The sequence below is a fragment of the Petromyzon marinus genome, chromosome 13, assembly GCF_048934315.1.
Source record: "Petromyzon marinus isolate PM22_M1 ecotype Great Lakes invasive population chromosome 13, UKy_Petmar_22M1.pri1.0, whole genome shotgun sequence".
Lineage (NCBI taxonomy): Eukaryota > Metazoa > Chordata > Hyperoartia > Petromyzontiformes > Petromyzontidae > Petromyzon > Petromyzon marinus.
The window spans coordinates 4,468,662-4,481,952 of NC_133679.1; the positions used below are offsets into that span (position 1 = coordinate 4,468,662).

The 13,291-nt window shown below is 47.5% G+C and overlaps 1 protein-coding gene across 8 annotated transcripts in view; it reads left to right on the forward strand.

Annotated features, from left to right (window-relative positions):
• LOC116941870 (lactadherin-like) overlaps positions 1-13,291 on the forward strand; it is a 170,856-nt gene that overhangs the window by 116,729 nt on the left and 40,836 nt on the right. For all 8 annotated transcript variants that reach the window (XM_076066716.1, XM_076066715.1, XM_076066717.1 and 5 more), the window contains one exon: positions 7,177-7,308. In XM_076066716.1, coding sequence (XP_075922831.1) covers positions 7,177-7,308 — 132 coding nt within the window. The remainder of the gene's footprint in view (positions 1-7,176; positions 7,309-13,291) is intronic.

Genomic DNA, 13,291 nt, shown 5'->3' on the forward strand with positions numbered 1-13,291 from the left:
CGTTTATAAATGTGACCATACCTGTACCAAATTTCGACCCTCCAGGCCATCTGGAACGTCTTTAGTGTTTCTGCCAATCAGGATGGGCCATGTACAGCATATTGCTCACAAGAACACACTGATTTTTTTAAAACATATTTCGCGAGAGGAAGTGCCAGTCACTCTTTTGTAGATTTGTTTATTTTTTTTGTTCAATGCTGCAGTTAGTCCAACTTGGTACGTTCTTTCACCACGACCTAGGCTAAACTTGTTGCCCGTTAAAATATGTTCTGTCCAATGCTGTTTTTGTAACTAAACGTAATTAGTTGGATGACGCGGTTTGAAAAGGGTCACCACATGTCCTGCGTTTCCCAGGATTATCCCTCTTTTCATGGTAGCTATTCTGGGAAATCTGTAAATCTTCCAACGACATTAAAAGTCCGGGTTTTGTTATAATTTGTGCAATAATACAGTGGTCAGGACAAAATACATTTACACGCACAACAGGCCTCTCCAACGCCAGGTATTGTGAGATTTCATTTTGCCTCTGCCCACAATTGCGTCCCAGATTTCTTGTAACCGTGCGGAGGCGGGCGGCATCCTCGGTTTTGCGAACGACTCGGGATCAGAGCGCGGCGCCAGCCACCACGAAGCGCCGTTTAAAGCAAACGACGTTGGTGGTGGCGACGTTTAAAGCAAACGACGTTGGTGGTGGCGCCGTTTAAAGCAAACGACGTTGGTGGTGGCGACGTTTAAAGCAAACGACGTTGGTGGTGGCGCCGTTTAAAGCAAACGATGTTGGTGGTGGCGACGTTTAAAGCAAACGACGTTGGTGGTGGCGACGTTTAAAGCAAACGACGTTGGTGGTGGCGCCGTTTAAAGCAAACGACGTTGGTGGTGGCGCCGTTTAAAGCAAACGACTTTGGTGGTGGCGCCGTTTAAAGCAAACGACGTTGGTGGTGGCGCCGTTTAAAGCAAACGACGTTGGTGGTGGCGCCGTTTAAAGCAAACGACGTTGATGGTGGCGCCGTTTAAAGCAAACGACGTTGGTGGTGGCGACGTTTAAAGCAAGCGACGTTGGTGGTGGCGACGTTTAAAGCAAACGACGTTGGTGGTGGCGCCGTTTAAAGCAAACGACGTTGGTGGTGGCGACGTTTAAAGCAAACGACGTTGGTGGTGGCGACGTTTAAAGCAAGCGACGTTGGTGGTGGCGACGTTTAAAGCAAACGACGTTGGTGGTGGCGACGAGCGGCGTCTCGACGCCACTCGCCGCTCGCTTAAAACGACGCAGGCCCCCGCTTAGACATCGCTTCCCTCTCTCCGTGCGCACACAGAGCGACGGGGCACATAGCCGAGCTGCCGTGATCTGACACGACAGTGACGACGTCGGTGACAACCGCGAAAAACAAACGCAGCAGCGAGGTTTCTGTTCCACGTATTGGGGGGGGGGGGGGGGCGCCTTCCAGACTTTACCACTTCTGTTAACCAACAACAGGAAACAAACCATCGACCAGTTTCTAACCCTTTTTGGGTCTCCCCAAACAGAGCCAGCCTTGGCTAAACAAATACCGCTCTTACTGTATGCACGTCGCTATTTCAACTCTTAAGCTATTTTTTTTATTTTACCAGGTAAGACCCACTGAGCTGTGTGACCTGGCCACAAATCGTAGCCCAACGAAGTGGCTTGACATGTGGACATTTATAGCACCCAAACACACTAAACGTACGTCGAGTCTAAATGTGGAGGGAAATGCTGGAAGGTCCACACCACCACGAGTAGTAAGACGTGCAAACGCCAAATATACAGCAGGCGTCAGGGTCGGGATCGAATCCATCACCTCCTGCATGCCGGGCGAGGGAGATGACATCTTGCCACCAAGGAATTGGCCAAACATTCCAGTGCAGGACCCTCCTTGTAAGAGTGTCTTCAGACTCAAGCGAGGCTATCCTGGAAAAATAAATAAACTGCGTTGTTATTATTATATACGCGTCACCATGACAAATACGTAAATAAATGCATGGCATTATTATTGCCATTATATTTGTATTTGAGAGAATGTCACAAATCACATCTTTACGCGATGTTTCGTTGAATCGCTTGTTGTTGTTGTTTCTGATAAAGCTTAGTCACGACGTGTTCGTGAACAACGCCCGGATGCTCCGACAGTGAACGAGAATGTACAAATACTCTCACGTCAATTCCACGCGATCTCGCATGTGCACGTGTTTACGAAGAGCGGACCATCGCTCCGCACAAACACTTTGCGGGCGCCTCGTTCTACCCCTCGTCTCAAACCGCCAGAAATATCCACGCAGTGCCCACGGTTTTTGGGCAGCTGCCCTTTCCCAGCATTTTTAGAGCGCCCCCCCCCCACGCAGACCCATCAACCACCACGGTTCTGTGTGCCTATTTATTTAATGCTTAATTTTTTTTGGCAGTGAAATAAGCACGTGACATTGGCCACGGCTTGGGAAATGTTTCTCTAAATGGCAGTCCCGACGGAGCTGCTTTCATTTCACGACCTGCGTTACGACATTGCCACAGATGCGGTTTTTGGGACACGACAAAACAAAATGGATGAAACTCAAGTTTTGTTGTTGTTGTTTTCAAACTAACGCGAGAAAGGCAGACGTAGTGAAACAATTATTTCACCATCACCATAAATCTATTCTGAATACAACCTTTTTTTGCTTCCCACGAAGTTGTATTTGTTTCATCCACCGTGTAAAGAGGATTGGAAAAAAAATCGATCGCAACAGCCACAAAGTCGGTCGGCGCTTTTGCTTACTCAGATGAGTATCGGTTGATGATGATCTCTGTGGTGGTGAGCCTATGGTGGAAATTACATAATCCCAAGGCAGGAACAGCATATCCATAGAACTATAGCTTGACTTTTGTCAATGAGAAGAGAGGTGATGGAAAAAAAAATATCCCGTCACCCACTTGCATGATAATGAAAATGTTGTCTCTACTGTATGTATCCTGGAGGAAAAAAAAAATCTTGAGCTTCAACAATTATCTTAATGAGCATCCTGCATTGGAATGTTTGGCCAATTTTAGTTAAAATAAGGCGCATTTGTCAATTAACTATGAGGCTCTGGGATAATACACATTGAAGGGAGCTCCACCTCTGCGTGTGGACCGGCAGAGAGGAGGAGACAGTGTTGTGAGTTGTGTAGCAGCTCTGGGCTGTAACCCAGCATTCGTTTAACAAGTCTCTGCTGATGAGACCCAGAATGTCAATATCAGTCCGGCGTTTACTCTGTAAAACAATTGCCACTTGATAATATTGCTCTGCAAAGTCAAAGCTCTGTAAAGACTGATGGACTGAACAGACCTTGTTTATGTAACGCGTGTTGACAACACAGACGCGTCTGCGTATGTATGCTCGAACCAATATAACCCATGGGCTAATCCGGCTTTGCAAACAAGGCTACCCAGAGGTCAGACAAGGTCAGCCTTGGTACGGATCGCGTACACACCGGAGACACCCAGACCGTGGTTAAGACGGAGACGCTACATTCTGGAGACTGACGTCAAATATAATTACTTGGCTATATACTGTATATACACTGTGCTGCGTTTGTAAGCACATTCCGTACTGTAATAACCAACCGTTTGTCGATGGCGAATTCTACGACGAGAACTTCGGTGGTCTTTGGTCACCTTATTCTAGCTCCTGGGGGGAGGGGGTTTCGATGTTTCGCGCCTCCCCCGTCGACCCCACTAATGTCCTCTTCCCCTCCCCCCCCCATTTGTGCAGATACTACTGACTCTATTGCATATAGGATGTTGTGTAGGTATATATGCCTAGAAAATACATTTTTTTGGGTGGGGGGGGGGGGAGTGCCATTGTTTGGGGAGGGGTCGACAATTTTTGTAAACCTGTTGGCCGGCGAGAGCGAGAAGAAGGCGCGATGCGTGACTCTGGCGCTCCCCCCGGCCCACGTGCGTCAGCGCCCTTCGGCGTCCCATCGCTGCGGCTTCATTTACGGAAAAACAAAAAGCGCGCGGGGACACCGGGCACGTCCGCCCATTGTTTGCCGAGCACAGTATGAAGTAGAAGAAGGGCCGACGGCCTTTAGGGGGGAGAGGGGGGGGGAGCAAGAGGCGTCCACGTCTCCACGCCGCGAAGACGCAGCGTGGAGTTGCGCGCGTGCAGCGCGGATCCTCGTCCAAGAAGCTCCGCGACAGCCGGGGCCCTACGGTTCGCATGGGGTGCTCTTGCCAGCAGTCATCTTAATGACGCAGCGGCGTTTGTTTGACAAACCGGACTGCTGACGAGAGCCCCGTACCGAGGTCAGAGCCGGTCGAGCGTTTGCTTGCGAAAACAACCGCTGCCGCTGCTGCCGCCGCCGCTGGCTAAAGTTGGTCTGGATTTTTTTTAAAGTTACTTTAATTATATGTGATGATGATGATCGAGAATAATCACGTGGTGGCAGCCAAGCAGTGGGACGCTTGAGAGAGTACACCCACTGGGGTGATGGAGCGATGTAATCAGCTCGGCTGCAGGTGCCAGATCGATTTGCTACGTCGCGAGATCGTGAGGGGTGGCGGCGGCTTTGGGAGGGCCTTCATCCAGCAGTGGATTTTGCACGGCTGATGACGACGACGATGATAACGTGAAGACACCGGAATGGAATTGTCCTCACACATTGTCTGTACGGCACTAGATCCGTGGAGAAGCGGTGTGCGATGGCTCACGCTAGCGGAGTCTTCCACCTTCATCGTGTGCGAGCGGAATTAAAGGTCGCGCAGATGACACTGCCAAATGCCCTCAGCACCAACAAGCCATCCCTTCAAGTCGAAATAATAACAACAACAAAACACGGAACAAATGTTCAGGATTGTATCATTGTTATTTTAATGCAATGGTAGTAGGAGGGCTCGTGGGGAAGCTGAACACGATCAATAAGAACGGCATGCCGATGACGAAGCTACCATGAAATCGCAGAATGAATGTGGAACACGTGCGGTCGGCGCCCTCGGTCAGCATCGGCTCACGTCTGTAACGGTGGTCCAATTGAAATCAGAATAAAAAAATGCATTTATACGGGAGGAATCCGATGAGCTATAAACCTCTTTTTCACAGTTGTCCAGCAGGGGCACGGGGTCAGAACATTTCAACAACAAACAAAGCCAGCGGCAGCAGCGGCCTGATGGTTCCATCGGCCAAAGCTCGGCAGCCTCAAGCCCGCTCGCCCGTCCACCCTCAGCGCGCCAACGTTTCCTGATTGAAGCAACAACGGGCGCGCTTCATCGATTGCGGACAATAAATTGGTCGTCGGTATCAGGGCACGTCGACCCGTCGCGAGCGTCCTCAATAACCGTTGAGCAGGCACGCGGGCGCGCTTTGAAAAAAAAAAACGTGGACGTTAAACAAATCAAATGAGCACCAAGGCGGCGGTGCTTCGCCTCCAGTGTGCAGAGGAAGCTCGAGGGCTGAGCTGAGGACTCGGGGGGGGGGGGCTTCCTGTCACTTCCTGTCACTTGAAGCCACGGGGTGAGCAGGTCACAACGACTTTTCAATTTGAGTCTCTCGCTAACGTTACGCTGATGGGGCATTAGCAAGGCTTGTTTTCGAGCAGATGTGGGAAAGTACGTGTGGTTGTGGTTGTTGTTGGCCTCCCCCAATTTATTTCATTCACTCCTTGCCACAGTTGCTCCAAGTCCGTTGGTGGCCTCTGAACTTATTTTTTTTTAAATGGGCCCTGTGAAAGGAGATTGAACTTTGAGGACCGCCCCTCGTCGATTTAACCCCCCCCCCCCCCCCCCAGCAAGGATTTTAAACTCCCAACCCTTGAGATTGCGAGTCTGGATGCCTTGTGGCACAGCTTCGTGTCACTGCATCGTACAGGCGATGTTGCTCTCCTTCGTAAGACGTCCTCTCCCGGGAGAAGGTGCCGTGACTCAAGCTCCCCCCGTCCCATCCAATCCCACTTAACGTCACGTCGCCACGCTCAGGAACTAGGGCTCTTTAGGCGTAACTGGGAAAGGATTGGTTGAGGGGGGTGGCTTCCCTTTGATTTTGTCTTTTTAGGTCGCGGGTTGCAGCTTAATGTCACACCCAGGATGATGTGGATGCTCAAAACACATTCAGATAAATAAATATATCGGAGAACACCTGCTATTTCTCCACCGCACAGGTGATGTAAAAACAGCAGAGCTTTTAAAAAGCACAGCTGCGTCCGTTGTTGTTGCTGTTGTTGCTGCTGCTGCTGCGTTTTAACTGATCGTTTCTTCCCGGTCGTGAATCCGAGCACAGATGAAAGTTTCACAGCGGGGGTGAGGGGGGAGACGGAGTGATCTATGACGATGACGTGAGCTGAATGCTGACCCGTGAGAAGGGGAGGCCTCCTGTTTTCATATTTACCAGTTAAGAACATTAACGTAAAAAACGTCATTTACGGCCCATTGTCAATCCACTGCTGGACGAAGATTTCTCCACGCTGCGTGGGTCACGCGCGCAGGTCACCTGACCATAATTCACCACGCTGTGCGGGTCACCTGACCATAATTCACCACGCTGTGCGGGTCACCTGACCATAATTCACCACGCTGTGCGGGTCACCTGACCATAATTCACCACGCTGTGCAGGTCACCTGACCATAATTCACCACGCTGCGCGGGTCACCTGACCATATTTCAACCACGCTGCGCAGGTCACCTGACCATAATTCACCACGCTGTGTGGGTCACCTGACCATAATTCACCACGCTGTGCGGGTCACCTGACCATAATGCACCACGCTGTGCGGGTCACCTGACCATAATGTACCACGCTGTGCGGGTCACCTGACCATAATTCACCACGCTGTGCGGGTCACCTGACCATAATTCACCACGCTGCGCGGGTTACCTGACCATAATTCACCGCGCTGCGCTGGTCACCTGACCATAATTCACCACGCTGTGCGGGTCACCAGACCATAATTCACCACGCTGTGCGGGTTACCTGACCATAATTCACCACGCTGCGCGGGTTACCTGACCATAATTCACCACGCTGCGCGGGTTACCTGACCATAATTCACCACGCTGTTTCAGCGGAGGTCGATCAACGGAGCGCCCAAGGCCGGTTCAGACAAATACGCTCACCGCCGCCGGTTGTTTGCCGTGGCCAGGAATCGAACTGATGAGAGCGGTGTGCTAACCGCTTTGCCGCCCCCCTCCCCCACCTCCCGGCTTGACCCAGGAGAGAAATGCCACGATGGCTTCTGCGCGAACGGTGGAACCTGCTTCCTGGAGAGCGGCAAAGACGGCACCAACCTCAAGTGCCACTGCACTCCCGAGTTCATAGGCCGCCAGTGCGAAGAGCGGCTGCCAGGTGAGATTCCGAGTCGCGTCCCCCCCCCCCCCCCCCTCCTTTTGACACGGCGAAGCAAATGCTGATCCTGCCGATGACGCAGAGCGTTTATATGAACCTGGGGGCACCGCGCGAGCCGTCGGGCTCGAGACAGCTTCGGGAGCCATTTAGTTGCGAGATATTTTTTGAGCTGTCGTTAGAGACGAGAGCTGTTAACGGCGTCGAAGGCAATTGGTGAAGAGCGGCCATCAACCCGAAAAACTAAACTTTTTTTTTACCAGGTAAATCCCACTGAGCTATAGCAGTCCTTTTAAGAAGCGACCTGGCCACAAATAATAGCTCAGCGAAGTGGCTTAGCACATGTACATCTATAGCAAATATTCTAAACACACGATGTTGATTCTAAACGTGGAGAGAAAAAATCGGAAGACTCGAAGAAAAATCCACGTGACCGCGGGGAGACAGAGAGACGCAAACTCCAAATACACAGGCATCGTCAGGGTCGGGATCGAATCCATGACCTCCTGTATACCAGGCGAGGGAGTTAACATCTCCTAGCCACCGTGGCGCCCACAGTGATGCGTCCAAGGTGCCCTTGCCGATGGGTGGAGGCAGCGTTCTTGATAAGTTTTAAGAAGGTTGCCTCCTCCCACACAACAAACCGTGCACCAAATCAATCGGCCAAGTATTTTTGAAAGAGAACGCCGATATTCAGCGAGCCTTCTTTTCAACATGGATAAAATGTAGACCCTACGTACGTAAAATAATTAAGGACTGAGAAGAGAGGGGGGATTTTTTCTATTCATGAACAAAAAAATCTACGGAACATTTAATAAAGGCAAGAAACGTGCGGTTAAAAACCGGCTGCCATGTCACAAGCCTACACGCTCGTACGACTCGTGCCCCCGTTAAAATAACTACACGTAAAATGCACGAACAATGGAGGCCTTTTGTTCTGTTCGGTGTGAATCGCGCTGTGAAACAAACTTCTCCTGTTAGGGATTAATAAAGCGTCAGCTTGCAGCAGACTTGGCGAACAAACGAGCGCTCAATATGTTATTTTAACAACTACGCCGGCTTTCATTGATTTGAATTTTAAAGAGCAACAACCCCATGGGCCACGTTAAAGGTGAACGAGAAACATTCACAGTTCAACTTTCCGTGGGGACATGTTTGAGTCACCCCTCTGAGCAGGATTATAAATGTGATCGTTTCGATTGCAAAGTTAAGACCTCTGCCACTTCGCCGTTCAGCGAGACACGGCACGTAAAAAAAACAAATATAGAAACTAAATCTTTACAAAATGTTGTTTCATCAGAATTATCACGATTATGATATTTTACCAAAACATGCCGATGACCAAATCACCCAGAATGCACACAGTCTCATATCCCACAAGCTAATCAGGCTTTTAAGCCTGTATAGTGCTTGAAAGGGAGATCAACAGGTTGCTATAGGGCTGCACGGGCAAAGTGGTGGGTAGACAAATCCACGGTTGTACTGTACGTCGATGTGCCCATATCCATGCTCCCTGTACTGACTGGTGTGGTGAAGTTTGATCAAACATCTCCCACGACGTCCACAGCATGCGGAGACCCTTGTCCAACAGTGGATTGCCAAATCTAAAAACTCAGTGGGTTGATAAATCTAAATATATATACTCAAAACCCTTCATGTTCTAACTGTTGACATTTTACTGTAGTGATGTAGCATTTGGTCATGGATTCGGCCAGGTGGTGCTGTAGTTGGTGTGCTTTCCTCACAGTAGCAAGGGTCTAAGTTCAAATCCTGATCTGGGGGAGTTGACACAACCGTGCTAATCGCACCTCCGACCGTACGGTGAGAAAGAAGTTCAACGTACATACATGAGACTGATCGCTGGCATAGGGACACGGAATTTCCACCGACTGAAATGAGCAGAGCCCCATCGCCCTCGCAGTTTCAGTTGCGGCGGCGAGACGTTTAAATGTTTCCATCTCCGCGAGCCTTTATTTAATTTATTCATTCCTATATTTTGCATTCGAATGCAAAAAAAAAAGCAAGCAACGAAGGCTTTCGCGTAAAAGTTGCACATCAATGTTAATCCTCGTTGACAAAAGTGCCTTTCGAAGGCGCCGGTTGGAGGGGTTCCGTCTCCGTCGAAATGAGTGGACGTCCAGTCGCGAGCAGGAGCAACGGCGGTGGTGGCAGCACCGTGCACTGAGGGAGTAAATGTGGCCGTTTGGTCATAGCTTTCGGTAATTAATTCCGAACAGATGCCTCCTTTGTTGTTTAAATGCAAATGCGGCTTGGGGAGGGGGGGGGGAATAGCGCACGCACACGATGGCATCCCGGTCACAGCTAGCAAAAAAAACTCCGCCACCACCTCCTTCTCCTTGAGTCGTTGCCCTTTGTACGAGAGCAGAAGGAAGTGAATACGGCGAGCTCAATTAGTGCCACATTAGCAACTGATACGGACACAGACAGGCACAGAGATAGCACGGAACACCGATGTTAGCCGAGGTCCGGGAATCGAACTCAATTTTCCGGGTACGTAGTAGCCGTATAGACTGGTTGGGGCAAGTGCTGCGAGTGAACACTCTATGAAGGCCGCCTTTGTCTCCCCACAGTGCGTACGCACGCACGCACGCACGAACGGGAAGGTGCAGGGGAGGGGGGTTTGGAAGCGTTAACAGGAGGATACACGAAAAGAGCACATTCAATAAAGCAAAAATGTAACAGCGAAAACTATTTGAAAAGGAAAATCCACCACAACAGTAGCAGCAGCAGCACCGTTAAACCTTTGCGGTTATGCCGAGACTTATGAATGCACCGCACGGGTGCTGTAAAGGTTTGGCAGATATTGACTTTAAAAAACAATAAGTCCCCACCAATGTACTCATTAATAATTGACAGTGGAGAGGCCCAGCAGAGAGATGAACCTTAATTGGCGATATGTGGAATCAGTGGAGAGGGCTCCGTGCTGACATTTTAGACAAAAGCTGCACGTGAAAGGTAAACGGCCACACTTCACTACAAACAAACAACACACTTCACTACAAACAACACACTTCACTACAAACAGACAACACACTTCACTACAAACGGACAACACACTTCACTACAAACAACAAACTTCACTACAAACAAACAACACACTTCACTACAAACAACACACTTCACTACAAACAACACACTTCACTACAAACAACACACTTCACTACAAACAACACACTTCACTACAAACAACACACTTCACTACAAACAACACACTTCACTACAAACAACACACTTCACTACAAACAACACACTTCACTACAAACAGACAACACACTTCACTACAAACAAACAACACACTTCACTACAAACAAACAACACACTTCACTACAAACAGACAACACACTTCACTACAAACAAACAACACACTTCACTACAAACAGACAACACACTTCACTACAAACAGACAACACACTTCACTACAAACAGACAACACACTTCACTACAAACAACACACTTCACTACAAACAAACAACACACTTCACTACAAACAGACAACACACTTCACTACAAACAAACAACACACTTCACTACAAACAAACAACACACTTCACTACAAACAGACAACACACTTCACTACAAACAAACAACACACTTCACTACAAACAAACAACACACTTCACTACAAACAACACACTTCACTACAAACAGACAACACACTTCACTACAAACAAACAACACACTTCACTACAAACAGACAACACACTTCACTACAAACAGACAACACACTTCACTACAAATAAACAACACACTTCACTACAAACAGACAACACACTTCACTACAAACAGACAACACACTTCACTACAAACAGACAACACACTTCACTTCAAACAGACAACACACTTCACTACAAACAGACAACACACTTCACTACAAACAGACAACACACTTCACTACAAACAGACAACATGCTTCACTACAAACAAACAACACACTTCACTACAAACAGACAACACACTTCACTACAAACAGACAACACACTTCACTACAAACAGACAACACACTTCACTACAAACAGACAACACACTTCACTACAAACAGACAACACACTTCACTACAAACAGACAACACACTTCACCTCAAACAGACAACACAGGTCACTACAAACAGACAACACACTTCACTACAAACAGACAACACACTTCACTACAAACAGACAACACACTTCACTACAAACAGACAACACACTTCACTACAAACAGACAACACACTTCACTACAGACAACACACTTCACTACAAGCAGACAACACACTTCACTACAGACAACACACTTCACTACAAATAGACAACACACTTCACTACAAACAGACAAGACACTTCATACAAACAGACAACACACTTCACTACAAACAGACAACACACTTCACTACAACCAGACAACACACTTCACTACAAACAGACAACACACTTCACTACAAACAAACAACACACTTCACTACAAACAGACAACACACTTCACTACAAACAGACAACACACTTCACTACAAACAGACAACACACTTCACTACAGACAACACACTTCACTACAGACAACACACTTCACTACAAACAGACAACACACTTCACTACAAACAGACAACACACTTCTCTACAGACAACACACTTCACTACAAACAGACAACACACTTCACTACAAACAGACAACACACTTCACTACAAACAGACAACACACTTCACTACAAACAAACAACACACTTCACTACAAACAGACAACACACTTCATTACAAACAGACAACACACTTCACTACAAACAAACAACACACTACAAACAGACAACACACTTCACTACAAACAGACAACACACTTCACTACAAACAGACAACACACTTCACTACAAACAGAAAACACACTTCACTTCAAACAGACAACACACTTCACTACAAACAGACAACACACTTCACTACAAACAAACAACACACTTCACTACAAACAGACAATACACTTCACTACAAACAGACAACACACTTCACTACAAACAGACAATACACTTCACTACAAACAGACAACACACTTCACTACAGACAACACACTTCACTACAAACAGACAACACACTTCACTACAGACAACACACTTCACTACAAACAGACAACACACTTCACTACAAACAGACAACACACTTCACTACAAACAGACAACACACATCACTACAAACAGACAACACACTTCACTACAGACAACACACTTCACTACAAACAGACAACACACTTCACTACAAACAGACAACACACTTCACTACAAACAGACAACACACTTCACTACAAACAGACAACACACGTCACTACAAACAGACAACACACTTCACTACAAACAGACAACACACTTCACTACAAACAGACAACACACTTCACTACAGACAACACACTTCACTACAGACAACACACTTCACTACAAACAGACAACACACTTCACTACAAACAGACAACACACTTCACTACAAACAAACAACACACTACAAACAGACAACACACTTCACTACAAACAGACAACACACTTCACTACAAACAGACAACACACTTCACTACAAACAGACAACACACTTCACTACAAACAGACAACACACTTCACCTCAAACAGACAACACGGGTCACTACAAACAGACAACACACTTCACTACAAACAGACAACACACTTCACTACAAACAGACAACACACTTCACTACAAACAGACAACACACTTCACTACAAACAGACAACACACTTCACTACAGACAACACACTTCACTACAAACAGACAACACACTTCACTACAGACAACACACTTCACTACAAATAGACAACACACTTCACTACAAACAGACAAGACACTTCATACAAACAGACAACACACTTCACTACAAACAGACAACACACTTCACTACAAACAGACAACACACTTCACTACAAACAGACAACACACTTCACTACAAACAAACAACACACTTCACTACAAACAGACAACACACTTCACTACAAACAGACAACACA